Below are 20,372 nucleotides of genomic sequence, written 5' to 3'. Positions count from 1 at the left end.
TAACTGATCTCAGATCTGCTTTCAAGCACACAGCCCCCGTATCCTCTCCCCCTATTTCTGTTTCCGGCCCAGTCATGGCAGCTAGATGCAGGAAGCAACTGTTTTCAGAATAGGTATAAACAACAAGAAGCAAATTATAGTTTAGAAAGACGCTCTTTAAGGAGTATTTGCGGACTTACTTTTGCTTTCTAGCGCCGTGAAATATGGCTACGACAGCTCAGTTATTCGAGGTAAGTCTGTTTTTATATATGGCACGGAAGCTGTCATGGTCTGCATTACAGCTTGCAGATTAAGTTAATTGTTTTTATGGTTCACATAAGTGCATCATTTGCGTGCTGTTTTTAATAACGTTACATAGTTTAGTTTTGACTTAATATTGACATGCTACAATGCAGGCAGTAACGTTAGAGTATCAGTGAGAAGCTAAACACCAACTGTCACAAAATACTCAGCTGACGACATGTTCAAACAAAATTATGAATAAAAGCTATTCAGATTCTCTAGACCAGGTGTTTTTATTCTTTTAGATGCCACGTATCACAAAATATGATCATCCTCGTACCTTGGACCCCCATCCTATAATTTAAAAGGCAGCTACTGTTTGTATTTTCCTATTTAAAGACCCAGTTTGTATTGTGAATGAATTAAAGGCAGGGTAGGCGATTTGTTCCAGATTTATTTATTTTTTGTTCTGCTGGTTGAAAGTCTCCTCTCATCCTGGTAGCAATCACTAAGTTAAGTGGTCTACATGTTTTTATATATACAGTATATCATCTGTTGAAGGCGTCGGACCATAAAATGTTCGTCCAATCATTGCATTCGGTCCGATGTCCTACCTGCCTATCAACATATGTTTTTCCATCAGCTGGTTTCATGATACGCCCAGTTAGACAGATGTCAGTCACCGAGCACCACAACCTAAACAGCAGCCACCTTTTACAGTTCCTCCTGAACCAAAACAACAATGCTGCGTTCACGCCATAACTATAACCTATAATTTGTAAGAGATTGAAACGTGACATTATACTCTGAGCGGTTCGTGACTCAAATTTATGCGTTTCAATGGCAACACTGTCAACGCTAAATTGAATCTTCAGCAGTCAGGAGGTACAGGTCAGTCTTCTTTAAGTTGTTTATGTTCATTATTATTGTAATGTAATGTGCTTTTGAGATATGAGGAAGTTTAACGCCGTCTCTCGTGATGCTTGTTTGCTCCCAGCTTTACCGTTCATGTGTTTTGAAGGAGGTGTGGTTTTGGAGACGCTCTGAAGGGAGGGAGGGATCTTATGCTTTCAAAGCTAGTTCGCTATTGCTAGCCGCTCCGAAAATTACCTACCCTAACCTTAATATTAGTGGAAAGTATTGTGGAAAATTTTTTTTACTCACTGTAGTACTGTATGGCTATATGTATTATTTATTTAAATGTATTTATTTATTTATTTATTACTTTTCTATGCACCCCCTCTAGACTGCCTTCGTATATAGGCAGTCCAGATTATCCTTCTTATTTGTAAAAGCTTGTTTATCTATGCATGTTATTAGCAATTACATTTTTGCTCATTCATCTTTATCATCTTACCAGGAGCCGTTTGATGCTGATGAGTATATTGAGAGACTGGCATGGAGAACACCTGGAGGAGGTTCCAAAGGAGGTGCGGAGGCATTTGACCCCAAAAAGTGAGTCACAAAATATTGATGATTGTCAGAAACATACACCACTGGTCATATGTTTTGGAATTCTTGACTTTAATTTATGTTTCTCATGTTATTAAAAACCTTTTGATCTAAAGACTTATGCTTAAATGTTTGAAATAAGTTTTGTAGACAAGCATACATTTGCTTATGTATGAATTTCTTCTTGAAAAGTTGTCTGGAATAGTAAATGAAAACAAGACGGCCATTGTAGGCTGAAGACGCTTCTTTTTAGACAGCACTTGATCCAGTAATACTAACTTTCTCTTCTATTCTATTCTATTCTATTCTATTCTATTCTATTCTATTCTATTCTGTTCTATTCTGTTCTGTTCTGTTAGAATAAAAATTAACATTTACTGCATTAGATTAAACTGAGAAGGGTCATAGCACTTGCATATTGTTGTCCTACTGTTAGTTTAACTGCTTCTATTGTTCTCATTTGTAAGTCGCTTTGGATAAAAGCGTCTACTAAATGAATAAATGTAAATGTAAATGTAGATATGAACAACTCCAGTGCTGTGGTGTGTAAAAAGAATCTCAAAATGCACATCATGAAATTGATTAAGAAAAGACCAGTCATGGTGCAAAGGACCCTAGGTTGAAATTACTTCAAACCATCCCTTTAAGAAAAGACCAGAATGTGCAGAGCTCTAATATAGACAAAAGTTGGCCATTTTATAGAAACTGAATTATAAGATTTAACATTTTTATTTTATTTTAAAAACACGTTTTGATAGTCACTGTAGGAGACTGAGACAAAGAGGTAAATGGGATGTGAACAGTTTCATTTGTCTTCTCTTATAGTATTGATTAAAATGTGGATAATCATAAAGAATGTGTAATGAGGATACACTTTTGACTGAGCATACAGGTTTTAGATTTTATAAATTTTTCGATGCTGCAGCTGTTGAAATATTTATCTAAATCCATTTTACATTTTTTTCCAAATTAGGACAGAAATGTAAAAAATAAATGTCTGGCAGATTCTGTGCCTTCTGGGTCTAGTTTTACATACAGTGACCAAAAAAGTTAAGCCACATTTCACGTTTGCTTGAATATTGTTGCATTATTGTTGCATTATATAACAAAATATTAAACCAAGTGGCATTTAGTTTAAAGAAATGTTACACAAACATTTTTTTCAAGCAAAACATTTTACAGAAATAAGTAAAAAAAATGTTTTTTTTTAAATAATAAATAATAATGTGTAAAATGTATTATAAATAAAAATTATAAATAATAAATTTCAAATAATAAATCAATAGATTTATTGTTTAAAATGAATGCAAGTCATTGAATGGACAACATGCGGAACATGTTCATAGTTAAAGGTTTAGTTCACCCAAAAATGAAAATGCTGTCATTATTTACTCACTGTTCGTCAGAAACACAAATCAAGTTCATCTTTGAAACACAAATCAAGATATTTTAATGAAATCTCAGAGCTTTCTATCCCTCCATTGACATCTTCTACGCAACTACCACTTTGATGCTTCAAAAAGTTCACAAAGAGCTTGTAAAACGAATCCATATGTATCAAGCGGTTTAGTCCAAATTTTCTGAAGAGACTCAATTGCTTTATATGATGAACAGAATTTAGGATTTTATTCACATTTAAACATTCCTCAACTCACACATCAGTTGTGGTAAACAGAAGCTCAAGCATGTTTGCTTGACACGCTAGAACCAATGAGGTTCATTCTTGTGTTACGCTGCACGTTTGCACTTCTTCAAGAACCAATGAGGTTTGTTCTTGCGAGTCAAGCAAGTACGGTTGAGCTTCTGTTTATATTCGCAGATCAAAGTTTAGATTTGAATAACAGCTTTTCATCTTAAAATTTGGACTAAACTGCTTGATCCATATGGATTAGTTTTACGAGCTCTTTGTGAACTTTTTGAAGCATCAAAGTGGTAGTTGCGTAGACTGTCAATGGAGGGACAGAAAGCTCTGAGATTTCATTAAAATGATCTTCATTTGTGTTCCAAAGATGAACGAAAGTCTCACGAGTTTGGAATGACATGAGGGGGAGTAAATGATGACAATTTTGTCATTTTTGGGTGAACTAACACTTTAATGATGATGAACTACACCTGTGGCTACGTTGCTATGAAATCTGTGTGAAGTTCAGGGGAACTGACTTCAAACATCCACCTTGATCACCTTGAGATCACTTGGTTAAAAGTAATTAGTAAAGTGGCTTTAGTAAAGTTTTTGTTTTGTTTTCCCAGCGAAAAGGTCTAGCACTATTTATTTGCAGATGCTTCTTGTTTTACCACAATGTCACATTTATTTAGTGTGACTTAATTGCCTAAAAGTGAAATAAAACTTTTTCAGTTCCTTTTATAATAATTATATAGTGTCCACAATCACAACTTGACTATTTTGACAGTCATTTCACTTTCACAGTCAAAAGCATAAAAAAGACATGAAGTTTACTTTAACACACACAGACACACACAGCAAAAGTGCTTTTGACTGCCAGAGCAGAAACATCGCCCCAAATTTTACACCAAGCTCTCAAATAACCGACCATGAAGAGGCTGTTGTGAGCTGGGCAAACCATTGACTTACAAATGATGGAAGAGAACAAATTTGAGTGGAAAAGATGGAGAGGAAAAAGAACTTAAGCTGCCAGCAGCGTTTAGGGAATTACGGTGATATGAGATTATATACTCATCACTTCAGAACGTTTTGCTACCACCCAGAGAATCCAAACTTGCTGAGTTCGAGCTTTTGACTTTGCTGTCCTACAAGTTCTTTGAAATGCAGCTGACGAAGCTTTTGGTTGTATGTGTGAGGTTTCCTAAATATTTGCACGCACACACACAGCACGAAGAGGCTCTTTTTATGAAGAACCACAATTTATGGTAACAGGCCATTAGCTGATTTGCTGCCGAGGTAAGTGCTTATGTGATTTTGACAAATAAGATGCTCTCCCTGGATGCTTTTTCGCTTCACAGTTTGAGATCAGTCTATTTGGAGAAGTATTCATGAACGATAAATGAATCTCAGCCCAGCATATACTGATCCCTGCCATTGAGCTGGTTTCGGGATCTGGGAACAGAGCTTCAGGCATTTTCATATTATTGGTCAGGTTTTATATAACATTTCCTCACAGATTACATGCTAGCCAAGCTAACCTAATTTGGGACGTAAGCCTGCATCTCGCAAATCAGACTGTGAAATGGATCCTTTTTCAGCGTTCGGCGGACACAAAGAGTGTTCTTTGGAACGCTCATCGAAGCCTCCGCTCTAGTGTACTTTTCATGTATGAAAATGACTCCAGAGTTCTGGCTAAAATCTACTTTGTCAGTGATTTTCTTTCATTTGGCTAGTACCTAGTATCAACATAGCCCATCTGCACAAATTTAACATAAAGTGAGATCTAGAAGTTGTGAAAATGCTTCTTTTGTGAATTTCCGTATCTTTTTTTCACAAATTATAGTGTTACGTCTCCGCCTTTAGTCTAGGGGTAAATAGGGAACGACGAACAAATAGTGGAGAGACTTTGAGGATCTCCAGCTCTCAAGTCCCAGATTCACAAAATAACCAAACAAGTTTCAATTTGAAATGGCGTGTCTGCCTTTTATTTTAATCTCAGCAAGAGTTAGAAAAGAAAATAATAATATGAAGTTAAGGAACACATCCCAAATAAATCCAAACCTCGGGAGGAGGGCCCAACTCAAAAGAAAACGAAAATACCTCTACCTAAAATGGGGATAATATTAACTTACCTATACAAAACACAAAACAAAACAAAACAACATATAACTTCCCTCACTCCCTAACTAACCATTAAACAGGAGAAAAGTTATGTCAGCACAACAATTTGATTGAAGCTTAAAAAAAAATCTGCATTTGCGGAGCATTTGCAGCACATATCTGTAAAACCTGATGATTATGTTATCCCGCATGATTTGAGAATGTTAGGAAGAGAATTATTATTAAAGGAAGAAAATCTGTTCATCTGTACAAATGATTTTACATTCAAATTTGCTTATTTGGTTATGACCTAGAAATTATAAAGAATAGTACAGAATATGTATTCATTTTACATTCTTTGATTTTCCAAAACCTAAAACCTGTTTATTTCCATGTTTGAAAAAAAAAAAAAAAAAAAAATCCAGATTTTCTTCTCTTTTAAACTCCACTGAAACAATAGAATTGGTAATGATTAATAACATTTAAGTATGATGATTTTATTAATATTATGACCATATCCACACAAAGAGGATTATAACATGGAAAACAGGACTTTCCTTGCTCTTTTAAAATAAGTGTTCATACACTACTGTTCAAAAGAACAGCGCTTATTTGAAATATATATATATTTTTGTAACAATGTAAAAGTCTCTTCTGTCACTTTTAACCGAATTTAATGCATTCTTGCTGAATAAAAGTATTTTTTTTTAAACAAGTCTGACTTGACTTACAAACCTTTGAACAGTATTGTACTTTTATGTCACAAAACTAATCTTAAAAACAGGTTGATCAGAATGTTTTAATTAATATGTCAAAACTACCAGCGCTCTAACAAATGACCACCCAGATTAATCAACCCTCCTTTTCCAGCATACACACAGTCCATGCATTCTCGATGATAAAGACACCGAGCATATCATCCATTACAAACCAAACATAAATGTTTAAGCCTACTTGCAAGGCTTATGGGGAAAGTATATAATAATAAATTATAGTAATAATATTGCATCACTATTTAGTTTATGCATGTAGTGAATGAACAGCACACTTACAAGTTTTAAAATACAGAGGTGTTGTGAAACTAAATTGGGTTTTTGCTGCAAGAAGCCAAGATTGACATTATAAGTGGACTTCAGGGAGAAAAATAAATACTATAAACAAACATGTAGTTTTATATTTCCTTTAAAGGGGTGGTTGATTATGATTTCTCTTTTCTAACTTTAGTTAGTGTGTAATGTTGCTGTTTGAGCATAAACAACATCCGCAAAGTCACAATGCTCAAAGTTCAAAGCAAAGGGAGATATTTTCTTTTAAAGAAATTGCTTTTTAAGGACTAACAAACAGCTGGTAGGGACTACACGACATTCCTCCTGGGTTAGTGACATCATGAACCCTAAAATTTATATAAACCCCGCCCCGGGAACGCAATTTATGAATTTTTTTACCTTTTCCTTTATTTATATAGTGCTTTCTACAATACAGATTGTGTATCAAAGCAGCTTTACCGAGATAACAGGAAAATAATGCAACAAAGTTTGTTTCCAGAAGAAAATAGTAAAAAGTAAATTCAGATTATTATTGATTATTATGACAGAATATGCTAATCAGTGACTAGATTAGAAGATAACTACACATAAGGTACATAAATTCATCAACTAACCATTTAGAAAGGTTGTCTACATGTTGTCACTTCTTCTTGAGTCTCTCCATCTTTGTCTGACTCCGGTGTGAACATAAAAGGCTAAAAGTTTTTGAAATTTTCAGGACACAAGCTGTTGTAGCTCCGCCCCCTGTACCGGGAGCAGCAGCTCATTTGCATTTAAAGGGACAGACACAAAAATGGTGAACCCTCAGAAAGTGACAATTTTAACATGCTATATAAAAATATGTGGGGTATTTTGAGCTAAAACTTCACATACACACTCTGGGGACATCAGAGACTTATTTTACATCTTGTGAAAAGGGTATTATGCCACCCCTTTAATGTTTTTAAAGTATTTAAAATGCTTGTCAAGTCAGAAATTGTGTTTTGCCGCCTGCAGCTCTTTAATATCATGTCTTTGGTTCCAGGTTGCTGGAAGAGTTTGTGAACCACATTGAGGAACTAAAACTGCTGGATGAAAGAATCCAAAGGAAGGTGGAGAAGTTGGAGCAGCAATGCCACCGGGAAGCCAAGGAGTTTGCCCACAAGGTCCAAGACCTGCAGAGGAGCAACCAAGTCAGTGGCCTTTACATTTTTGCATTTTTTTCTAACACGTCAAAAGACAAGGAGCTTTGAACCATTTGGGTAACCTTGTGTTTTGACTTTACCATCAATTACATGTACCAGTATAACCTTCACTTTCTTGTTATGCTTGTTTCAAAGGTAGCTTTCCAGCACTTCCAGGAGTTAGACGAGCATATCAGTTACGTGGCCACCAAGGTGTGTCACCTGGGAGATCAGCTGGAAGGAGTCAATACACCAAGACAGAGGGCAGTGGAGGCTCAGAGACTCATGACGTACTTCAACGAGTTCCTGGATGGAGAGCTGCGCAGTGATGTCTTCAACAATCCTGACAAGGTCAGATTTAGATAGACTGCCTGACAATACTACATCAGAAGTACTCGACTTAAAAATCCAAGAGGCCACATTCAAACCACAAATGAAACAGAGCGCTGAAATTATATATTATCGTTTCTTTTTCTGTGTGGAAAAAAAAGAGCCAGGTTTCAGGTCTGTTTCATTCTAAATGTAGCTACATCATTCAGAATCATGGACATGATCTGAGTCAATTCAATTGATGTGTGGCATCAGTCATAAAACTATGTTGTACATGAATGTGTCATCTTTTGAGGATGAAAGAGTCCAAAGGAAGGTGGAGTTGTAAAATGCGTGTATGGCGTGTATGGTTTGACACATTTGTACAACACTCTGTGCCCATCTCACATTGTCATGTGCTTTCCCTTCTTTGTCGTCATCATTTGTGGTACAAAAGATCATGCCATTTTTGGCTGATGCCTAGTTATGCATGTGTAACAAGCTCATGTCAGAGGCCGGTTGCACCAAGTGTGCGAAAGTTCTTTGCGACGTATTTTGACACTAAGTTACAACTTTAGCTTATTTACTTCTAAATATTTTGCACCCCAACAGGACTTTCTCGACAGTGGTCTATGTTGAGGATGTAACCGAAGCAACTGTTGCAACCAAAGCTGCTAAAAATTTTTTCAAACTCAACAGTGATGCATCCCGCCATAATGAATGCCTGAGGCTAGTATATGTGGCCTGCTTAGATGTTGGTGTACGCCAACTTAATTGGAAATGACACTTTATAAGTTAATCTCTCAATTCACTCGGTAATGATGTGACCAAACTTGGGTGGCAAGTCTTACATCTTCTGAAGCTATTAGCATAAGGCCACCAACAAGCTAGAGAGCCATGTGGGAATATACCCGCCAGACTTTTCAATATTTCTCAAGACGTACACGCCTCCAGAAGAGAAAAGAGGGGAAGTGAGAGGAGCTGCCGGTGAATAGCTGGGGGGGTTGGGGTGAAGGGAAGGGAAATGGAAGGAACGAAGGCTGGGTTAATCCCTGTGAAAGGGAGGGCCAGGCCCAGGCAGCGAGGAGACAAGCGCCGGTAAAACCCCCTACTGCTGGGAGACGGCTACATCACTTACATGGGATTTAGCTAATCTTAGCTGGGGGACAGATACTTAGAAAACCTCAGTGAGGAGAGCGGAAAAGGGATGGATCCACCTCACGGGAGCACAATAATGATGTTAGCTGAGGCAGGCAGGAAAAGGAGAGTAGGAACAGAGGATATGTGGACGGCAAGGCCTTTCGGATCTCCTTTTTCTTCTCCTCGTCCATTGGGCGATAGGTGGGGGGTTCTTGTCAGGGTCCTGTTTATGCCTAGACCTCCTACCTGCCTATGGGGACAGATTATGGGAGGTGATTTACTGAGGGATTAGCCATTGTCCATTCTTAATAGTCATGAGTGAACGTAAGATGTTGGCTGGGCAGCGGGTGACGGACAGGGGTTAAGGTCTGATGCTGATGAGGTTCAGGTGTGCAGGGCTGAGCTAACTCTTATCATCCTCATGGTGGACGAGAAGAGCGAGGGACGAAAGGGAAGGGAAAGATTTACCGTAGGCTGATCCCCAGATTTAAGGGTGCTGCCTCTGGCCTCTGTTCGTGTTTTGAGGTGTCTGTCCTGTAATGACCATTTTCCGTCTCTCACCACAGTCTCTTCTCATCCCAAACAGATAAAAGAAGCTGCAGACATCATTCAAAAGTTGCACCTGATAGCTCAGGAGCTGCCATTTGATAGGTAAGCGACCTGTAGATGGTGTCTTGGCCATATTGGAGATTTGGGGAATGGCATAATAATGGTGTGCTGTACAAGGGATCATATAAACCGTCAGCATGTTAACGACCAAAGTATACTTTGGTTTTTAACGTGTATGCTTAGCATATGCGTACAGCTGTATGCATTGACTTTTTAAAAGTTAACTCTCGGTCGATACATGCGTACTAGAAAGTTTCATGCTTGTCGCGTGTTTGCACCGTAGTGTTGTCAAAAAGTACAGACTTCGGTACCAAGTCAGATCTGGAATATTAAAAATGTGACGCTTTGAGCGCTGTTGAGCGGAATCGTAAACTGTCTGTGATTGGCTACAATGATCAACGCTTCAAAAACATGTTGTAAATATACATCAATGAGGCTCTTCACAGAGCGATAACACAGATACACACGAAAGCAAAACAAAACACTTTCAAACACTTCAATGTGCTCTAAAACGCTCCTGTGCAGCCAATCACAGACATATCCGATGAGCGCTTGAACACAATGGCCAATCAGAGGTGTTTACGATTCTGCTCAACAGCGCTCAAAGCGTCACATTTTTTAAACGGTACTTTTGACAACTCTCCTGCACCGTTTCTCTCCAGAAGAAATAAGCGCTTGTCAACATGGGTGTTTACTGTTCCGGTATTGTTTGTTTCTCTTCCATTTATTTTTTCGACAGTAAAACAACAACCTGAGCTAGTGTTGCCACATATAAAATAGCAAAAAATAATTGTGCGAAAATTAAAAAATTTAATGAGAGTGTGTGTTTGCACCATGAGAGAAATATTAGCTTATTACATCACACATACTGTGCGTGACCATAGTCTATGCGTAAAAAACAAAGTACTGTATGGTTTGGGCTTATTTTTGAAAAGTAAGTTATGCGCAACTAGCTTCACCAAATGCAGTTGCAAAAATATGCACACAAAAAAAACATGTTTCCAAAAACTCCCTCCATTTGTCTTTGGTCATATTTGAAAATACAACCGAACACTCTTCAAAGCAAGCAAATGTATTAATGCATTGGCCAAGACATAACAAGTGAAAGCTTTTTCATTTAGATAGTTTGTTTTGACTGTGTCTGAGATCTAAGCAAAAAAAATATTCTCTGACTGATCATGAATAGTGTTTTGCTCTGAAAAAAGATTTGTTTTAAATTCCCCCTGTTCTTCTCTCTTTCCCATGTTTGTTTTCCTCGTTGTGTCCCTGTTCAGATTTTCTGATGTCAAGGCCAAGATAGCAAGTAAGCAGCAGTTAACTAAACTAGACAATGTTATTTACCCATCTGCTAAACATGCAGTGTTAACATAAGCCCTGTGTTTGTTTGAAAGGTAAATATCATGACCTTGAGCGTCAGCTGATCCAGGAGTTCACCGCAGCTCAGCGAAGGGGAGAGATTGGACGCATGCGTGAGGTGGCAGCAGTCCTGCTACATTTTAAGGTTTGTAGGGAGATAAAATGAGAGCCCTCAAGATCATACCAGTTTTTTGGACATTTGTTACATGTATAATGTGAAATGTATTATTTCTTATCTTATTTGTTGTAGGGTTATGCCCACTGTGTGGATGTCTACATCAAGCAATGCCAAGAGGTATGTTCGCTGTTTCTGTCCTTTATATCCATCATTTGATTTTAGGCTCAGTGTTTGTTTTGTTATATCACCTTGGTCTTTTGGTGTTTGTAGGGAGCGTACATGCGGAATGATGTATTTGAAGACATTGCTGTTCTGTGTCAGCGGGTTAATAAGCAGGTTGGAGAGGTCTTCTGCAGTCCAGAGACTGTCATGGCCAAACTCATTCAGAGCATCTTTGAGAACAAGATACAGGTACATAACACACTTGTACATATTAACAAAGAATTAGTGCTGCTTGATAAGTCTATTGCTGCTTTGGGTTATGATATGAACAAAGCAATGCCTGGGTACGATTTAAAAAAATCTGTAGACTTAGAGGAAAAGGATCCATACCAAGGGAATGTAATATAGTACTTTATTTGGGTTGAGGCAATAAACATTATAAGCATTATAGCTGTGACTTTGCACGGGCAAGTACTAAAAAAATATGTCTTCAGAACATGTAAAAATGTTATCTAGTTGCATCTTGCCAGTTGTACAGTGTAGTGTTATTACAATAGCAAATTTCAGTAGTCTGTACCAGTACCAGTAAAATTTCATGTTTTTCTGTACCAATTTTTGTACCAAAGCAAAAACGTTTGTAACACACTGCCTTTAAATAAATAAATAAATATAGGTATATAAGTTCATTATTAATGCTAATTATTTTTAATAAGTAAATGACAAAAGCATTTAGCCTTTTTTCAATTATATAAACATTGGTTTGAATCTATTATTTACATTGTGGTTGGTTATAATGAAAGCGCACAGAATGCCTCTGATTGGCCATTTTTATTTTTGCGTGTAATTTGGCATAGCTTACAAGAGCGCACACAAAAATATGTGTGGGAGTCTTTAAAAGCTGCTGCCTGTCAACAGGTACTGCATCGAGTCGGTATTAGCAATACTACAGAAAGGATGGAATTGTTAAATTTGTAACATTTCAGAATCAAGTATTAGTGTTGTCAAAGTACCGGTGCTTCGGTACCAAATTGCCTTTATTCACCTGTCAGATTAGATATGTAAATATAGTGTATACTCTATAGTGTCTTATTTCATTTTTAAATAACCAAATTGGCTCAAATGGTCCTTTTTATGATTTTAGGCTCATGTTAAAGAGAAACTAGATGAGACCCGCAACTCTGATGTGGAGCAATACCTCAAGAACCTCTATGACCTCTATACACGGTATCAATCAGTTTTTCGTCATTATTATTTCATTACTATAATAGTTCACTTTTCCTCTCATCAAACACCTTTTTTCTGAAATGGTTTAAAGTCTTACATGTTTGTGCTTCACTGAACACCATTTTTGATCTGTTATAACCCATTTGTTTTTAGGACAACGGCACTGGCTGCTAAACTCACAGACTTTAACTTGGGCTCAGACAAGCACACATTTCTATCTAAGCTGATAAAGAATATCTTCTCCTGTTATCTGGAGAGCTACATAGACATGGAGCGACAATATCTGCAAAACCGCAGCGGCATGATTCTTCAGCGCTATTATGACTCTAAGAACCACCAAAAACGCCCTGTGGGCACTGGAAGGTGAGAAACTGTTGGTTTGTTGTTGTTGTTTTTTTCTTTCCATTCTTTTTCCAAAACTACTTTGAAAAATTTCTTCTCCTCATTTTGACAGTATCCAGGAGCTAAAAGAGAGGATCAGACAGCGCACTAACCTGCCGCTGGGACCTAGTATTGACACACATGGAGAGACTCTCCTCTCACAAGAGGTCGTTGTCAACCTGCTACAGGAAACCCGGCATGCCTTTGAAAGATGCAACAAGGTTCAGCGCTGATTTGTTACAAAATGCCTGAATTTTATTATGTCATTCTTAGTTGGAAGTTGTGGGGCATAAACATTAGCATTATAGATCTACTTTCTGTCTTCATTGCAGTTGTCGGATCCAGCAGATCTACCAAAAAATGCCTTCTCCATTTTCCTGATTTTGGTGGAGTACCTGTGTGTGGACCATATAGACTACGCTCTTGAGATTGGGCTGTCAGGTATGGCAAACACCGTCTAAAACATGAAACAGTTGATATTATATTACACTGCACAGTATGTGAGCAACAATTTTCATTCAATGCATGACTCGTTCCTACTCCACCGTAGCTGCCCTCCTGCAGTTTATGCTATTCAAGGTTATTATCGGAAACTAAACTGAAGACTACATTTAAAAAACTGAAACTAAAATAAATGTTAATGACTCTGAAATGAACTTAAATAATTATTTAATATTTAGTTTTGTTTAGTCTGGTATGTCCGTAAACCCACCTGCTACTGTAACATAAATATGCCACTAGAGGACAATAATACATAGGCCTATTGACATGTTTGTGTATGCAGCATCAATGTGAGAATCACTACCATCATGGAGAAAACCCAACCAACAAGGAACTTTAAAATTGTGTTTTTTTAAGCCTGCTAAAGTAATGGAAATTATTAAAATACTGAAATCATGGAAAGTCATGGAAATTTCTATTGTGGATATAAATTTTGTAGTTACGTTCTGCTCTTACATATCTAAGCGAATAGATATTGCTATTGTATAGTTAAACTTTCTTGAAAACTACAGTAATGTGTAATTGTATGCAAAAAATTGTTTTGTTGGGGTGGTTCTTTTTTAAATTTTAAACTAGTTCACAAGATTTTCTGAAATTGAATAAAATTAAGTTTTAATTGTGATTCATAAATTCTTTAAATAAATTAATATCCAAATGACCTCATTGAGAGAAAATGTGGGAACTGTTATTTACAAATTTACAAAAGATACGATCCATTACACAAATGTATGTTTTCCCCCATTCTTCATTCATCTCTTAAAGGACAAGTTCGGTATTCTGTGGTAGCACCCCCCCCCCCCCACCTCCACAATGGTTGCATAGGTGCACTAGAACAATCCGTCCTAAAACGCATTAAACTTTCGTTTACAAAGAAGTGAAGCTCACCGAGTGGTCAGGGGTGTTCACTGATAAGCTCACACAAAAATCGCTGCAAAAGATGCTTTCCAACAGGTTTTATCGTAGTTTTTGTCCAACTCCATTGACTTGTATTGGATGTGCTGTGAGGTACGGTATTACTCCGCCACCAACTGGGCTGGAGTGTCTATTATTCAAGCTCTCAACGGAAGAATCTACGGGTGTGAGACGTTTGGAAAAATAGGTCCACAATGGTAAAACACCTGTTGGAAAGCATCTTTTGCAGCGATTTTTGTGTGAGCATATCAGTGAACACCCCTGACCACTCGGTGAGTTTCACGTCTTTGTAAACGAAAGTTTAATGCGTTTTAGGAAGGATTGTCCCAGTGCACCTATACACCCATTGTGGAGGTGGGGGGGTGGGGGTGCTACCACAGAAACCGAAAATTCCCGGGCCAGCAGCATGTGTCCAAATTTCAATCTTAACCATTCTATTTCATCAGAAACGATCTGAAAACAGGGCTTTAAGTGTAAAATACCGAACTTGTCCTTTAATATAAAAAATATAAAAAAATGTATAATGTACTGAAAAACTAAACCTAAACTAAAATTAGCAAAGATCTAATTTTCTTAGATCTAAAACTAAAAAAATAATGAACTTACCAACAAAACAAAAACTAAATTAAATTGCAGTGAGAAATAAAAATTAAAACGGTAATACAAACTACTACTAAAACTATTATAACCTTGGTAAATGTATTTGGAGTAAAATGGACATGCTGACCTTTTTTTTTGTTACATCTTGACAAAGACGGGAGGCTTTTTAGCGTAACATAACAAAAAAACGTATGATATACATAAGGCGTTTCATTGATTAGTATATTTTATCATTCTTGTAATACTACAGAGAGTGATGGAAAATGTTTATGCAGTTCATTTTGTGTCGACTAATCATGGGTAACATGGTTTAAAAGGGTTTATATAGCAACCGCAAGAGGACGTTTCCACTGTCCACAAGAGTTAGTGTAGCTGTGTGTGATTAGCTTTGTGTAGTACATTGTATCTGCCAACCATATTTGGAATTATGTGTGAGTGAAACTGTGGTGCTTTGCATTCACAAATCATGCCAAGAGAGTCAATGAGAGTTTATTTGAAGTGTTCGCATACAAGCCACAATGCGTTTCCCACAAAGATATTGCAATTCATTTGGTGAAATCAAAAGACAGCATTAGTTTCAAGTCTAAACAAGCACATTTGCACCAAATTAAATGAACGAATCTGAAGTGGACTGTACATGACAATGCTCTCTTATTTGTCTTTCGACTTGCACAGCCATCCCATCTGCAGATGCCAAAAATGCCAACCTCTACTTCTTGGATGTGGTCCAGCAGGCCAACACAATCTTTCACCTGTTTGATAAGCAGTTTAACGATCATCTAATGCCTCTTATTAGGTGAGTTTGACTGACTTTGCTTCCCTAGCTTCTGACTCTTTGTCTCTGCGCCCGCTGACTGGTGACTTTCCTGTGACCTTTTTTTGAACTCTAACCCCTGTAGCTCCTCTCCTAAGTTGACGGAGTGCCTGCACAAGAAGAAAGAGGTGATCGAACAGATGGAGGTGAAGCTGGACACCGGGATTGATCGGTTGGTTCAAAGCTCTGTTTGAAGGAGCTTCATCATTGCCATTAAATGCAATTTCTGTGACCTTTTCTAATGTTTCCTTGTTTTTAGGACACTAAATTGCATGATAGGCCAGATGAAGCAAATCCTGGCGACTGAACAGAAGAAAACTGACTTCAAGCCAGAAGACGAGAACAATGTCATGATACAGTACACTACAGTAAGATCTTAAAATCATGTACTGTATAATAATTGCCTTGTGAAATTCCTGTCAGCACAGTGAAAAGATCACTTTGAAAGCCATATTCTGGCCGATTCTGCTGTGTTTAATGTCATTTTTCCCGTGCTCTTTCTTCAAGGCATGCTCAAAGGTGTGTGCGTATGTGAGCAAGCAGGTGGAGCGTGTGCGGAGGTCCATGGATGGTAAGAATGTGGACACGGTTTTGACCGAGCTGGGTGTGCGGTTCCACAGGCTGATCCATGAGCACCTGCAGCAGTTCAACTACAGCTCCATGGGTGGCATGCTAGCTATCTGTGATGTGGCAGAATACCGTCGCTGCGCCAAAGATTTCAAGGTAAGGAGAGGTCAAAGGTCTTATTTTTGTCATCTCATGGCATTATGTATGTTTTATTTATAATGCCTTTAAGGGATAGTTCACCCAAAAATGAAAAGTCCATCATCATTTACTCACCTATATCGTTCCAAACCCGTAAGAATTTTGTTCGTCTTTGAAACACAAATTAAATTTTTTTTTTAATGAAATCTGAGCGATTTCTGTCCCTCCATTGACAGACTACGCAACTATGACGCTTCAAAAAGTTCTTAAAGAGATTGTAAAACTAATCCATATGAATTGAGTGGTTTAGTCCAAATGTTCTAAAGAGACTCGATCGCTTTATATGATGAACAGATTGAATTTAGGCTTTTAATCACATATAAACATTGATCAGGGTGACAGAAGCTCATTCGAACCTGCTTGATGCATGAGAATGAACCTCATTGGTTCTCGCACGTCAACATGCTTGAACTTCCATTTATCATAACTGATTTGTGCATTGATGAATGTTTTATGTGAATAAAAGCCTAAATTAAATCTATTCATCATATAAAGCGATCGTGTCTCTTTAGAAAAGTTGGACTAAACCGCTCAATTAGTTAGTTTTATGATCTGTTTATGAACTTTTTGAAGTTAATGGCTGTCAATGGAGGGACAGAAATTTTTGTTAATGTTAGTTAATAAAAATACAGTCGTTTATTGTTTGTTCATGTTAGTTCACAGTGCATTAACTAATGTTAACGGATACAACTTTTGATTTTAACAATTTATTAGTAAATGTTGAAATTAACATTAATTTAGATTAATAAATGCTGTAGAAGTATTGTTCATTCTTAGTTCATGTTAGCTATAGTTAACTAATGAAACCGTATCGATTTATTATTGTTTTGAAAAAAAGTCTCTTATGCTAACCAAGTATTTTAAATGTAATTTATTCCTGTGATGCAAAGCTGAATTTTCAGCGTCTTCAGTGTCACATGATCCTTCAGAAATCATTCTAATATGCTGATTTGCTGCTCAAGAAACATTTCTTATTATTATTAGTTGAAAACAGTTGTACTACTTAATATTTTTGTGCAAAGCATGATTTTTTGAACATATTTGAACAGAAAGTTCAAGAGAATAGCATTTCTTAAAAATTTATGTAAGATTATAAAATGTCTTTACTGTCACTTTTTATCAATTTAGTGTGTCCTTGTTGTATAAAAGTTTAATTTCTTTCTTTTTGTTCAATCTTACTCCCCAAACTTTTCCACAACATTGATAAGAAATGTTTCTTGAGCAGTAAATCAGCATATTAGAATGATTTCTGATGGATCATGTGACACTGAAGACTGGAGTAATGATGCTGAAAATTCAGCTTTGACATCAGAGGAATAAAGTACATTGTAAAATATATTACTATGGAAAACAGTTATTTTAAGTTGTAATACTATTTCACAGTATTTTTACTATAGTTTTTAATATAGTTTTACTTTTACTATATTTTTGTTCAAATAAAAGCAGCTTTGGTGAGCAGAATAGACGTCTTTCAAAAACATTTAAAAAAAATGTCCCTACAATTGGTTGCTAAAAGTGTCATCAAATTACTCAACAATATTAAATTAATTAAAAAATATTGAAATTAAAAAATATCGAAATATTCAGAAATTCGAATACTTTCTTTCCCTTTCAACCAACCAAACCAGCAAGTAGCAAATGACGCAACTAAAACTAAACTCCTTGCTTCAAAGTATTTTCATTATCACATTTTTAAGATAAATTGAAGTTTTTATTTCTTCAGATAGATTAGGCATGCACTAAAGCATAGACTAACAGCTGCATCCAAACCCTCCACAGGTTCCTCTCGTGCTCCAGCTGTTTGACACGCTTCATGCTCTGTGTAACCTCCTGGTCGTGGCCCCGGACAACCTCAAACAGGTGTGCTCTGGAGAGCAGCTGACCAACCTCGACAGGAACCTCCTCCACGCTTTCGTTCAGCTGAGAGTAGACTATCGCTCCGCTCGACTGGGCCGGCATTTCAGCTAATGACCGACGGGGCCGCACTGCCGCCCGTTCAGCGCTGCCAGAAACACAAGTGGCCAAACTAGAGTGTCTTTGTCAATGATTCAGTGTGGAAATTAAACTTTGTGTTTAAAGAACAAAAGAGCACCTGTTTCAAAGCCCAACACTTCCCAGGTTGCTCCGTTTTAAGTTAACCCGTTTTGTTCTACATGCACGTTTTAATGCGAGCACAGCGTTTCATCTCAGATATGCTCATATTTTGTTTATAATTATTTGATTTTTAATATTTCAGAGGATAAATAAGAGTAGATGGATGTTTTGTACATTTTCCCTGTGTTTCTAATGGAGAGAGGATGATGGTAGATGAACTGAGGTGGACCACTCGAATGGACTTGGGTGGTCAAGAGACTCCATTTTTATTTGCTTTTATTTTGATTGTGCCAAATCCATCCTCTTCTGGGACGAGAGGGGCGGTTCAGCACGCTGCTCTGGATCAATGAGTCTGTCCAGCTCATTTCACTCAGGCTCTTGTGCACACATAGGGCTTCACAGAGATGACAGTTACTGTTTTGAGCTGAACAATGCAGGTGTTATACAAATGTTCATTTCATTTCATACTTTTACAAATACAATTGTTTTAAACACGAGTACATGAACTCATTTAGTTTTAAGATTCATTTAGAGCTGTTTAATGCTGAATCCTGTCGATAAAATTACATTAGAATGGCGTTTAATTTCTGTCTGATTTACATGCAAACTTCCAAAGCTGACCTTTCCCAGTGTGCTCAATGCTAAAATAATAACCTCATACACGAAATACAATATTTCTGAGATGTAAATGATAGTTATTGCATCTGTGCTAACAACCCCGCTGCTCGCTAAAATCAAAGTCATATTTGCATACACTCATATAGCATTCACATTATTAATGAAGAAATGATTGGCGCACAGCACAACAGCTTTGAGAGTTGTATGAGGATTCAAAGGGCTCGGGTCACATGGTTTTGGGATTTAGCTCTGATTCTTTCTTTGCTTTTTGTATTCTGACATCTGTATGGATATTCTGAAGCTCGTTGGGCAGAAATGTGTGCGTTTACCACCAGTCACAAACTATTAATCCAAAAGACTTTCATCTGACAGGGGTGTGTTGAATGCAGTTATGTCATATGACTAGTTGAACTAACCCTTAACCTCTGTTGAAGAGGCAGGGGTCACGATCTGTGACCTCTAGGCATGACCTAGGTGTGCGAGTGTTAGAAAGGATTAGATGATTCTGTTATACTGTACTGATTTCAAACATGAATTTATGTCAAAATGATGCTACATATGAGCTGATTCATCTGTACAAGCTGCTCATTATAATCGGTTATTTCCATAAATAAAAAGTGTGAAACAATGAGACGAGTTTCATTGAGGGTGGCCTCAAAGCCTACATATTTCTGTCCTGATCAAGTGTTTATTTATTTAATAAAATATGATCCAAACTCTTATTAAACTGAAAATGTTATAGGTTAAAAATAAATAAATAAATAACATTACCATAATCAAGAAGGCATAAGGGTGAATTTTAAATCATTTCACTACTTTGGTTTAAGCAGATGTTGCCATTTTTGCAGTGTCCCACAGGTGCTATGCACTCATTTCTAAAACGAAAAACTGGCTGATTTTTCTCTCCTTATCTTTAAATTATTCCAGGCATGGTTTTCTGGGAATATTGTCGTAATTGGTAATCAATTAGACTTTTTAAAGAAATATTTCCCCTCCGTATTTTAAATTTAGAATAAAAACATGAATTAAAAAAATTATTAACATCACATTCTATACACAGATACTATGAGGGAGTGTTCACACATTCACAGTATGAATTAATTATCATCACGGTATTGAAAATTACATGATAATTCATTATAATATCTCATATTTCATGTTA

The 20,372-nt window shown here is 37.0% G+C and overlaps 1 protein-coding gene across 2 annotated transcripts; it reads left to right on the top strand.

The window, feature by feature from the left end:
* The first annotated feature begins 27 nt into the window (after positions 1-27).
* Positions 28-19,873, top strand: exoc5 (exocyst complex component 5). 2 transcript variants are annotated; one of them, XM_081394099.1, is made up of 18 exons: positions 28-230; positions 1,583-1,677; positions 7,469-7,620; positions 7,768-7,958; positions 9,643-9,707; positions 10,940-10,968; positions 11,057-11,166; positions 11,272-11,316; positions 11,410-11,550; positions 12,443-12,525; positions 12,679-12,888; positions 12,980-13,127; positions 13,239-13,347; positions 15,595-15,715; positions 15,819-15,905; positions 15,993-16,101; positions 16,241-16,456; positions 18,278-19,873. In XM_081394099.1, the coding sequence occupies exons 1-18, from the start codon at positions 204-206 to the stop codon at positions 18,464-18,466; spliced, it is 2,127 nt and encodes a 708-aa protein (XP_081250225.1). In that variant the 5' UTR covers positions 28-203; the 3' UTR covers positions 18,467-19,873. The 2 variants fall into 2 exon arrangements, with proteins under 2 accessions (XP_081250225.1, XP_081250226.1); XM_081394100.1 differs by having other exon boundaries at positions 83-230; positions 7,469-7,616; positions 7,764-7,958.
* Positions 19,874-20,372: the final 499 nt, after the last annotated feature.

The sequence above is a fragment of the Scardinius erythrophthalmus genome (assembly GCF_964197995.2).
Source record: "Scardinius erythrophthalmus genome assembly, chromosome: 19".
NCBI lineage: Eukaryota > Metazoa > Chordata > Actinopteri > Cypriniformes > Leuciscidae > Scardinius > Scardinius erythrophthalmus.
Note: the sequence above shows the minus strand (reverse complement) of the source record. Positions and strands in the feature narration are given on the sequence as shown.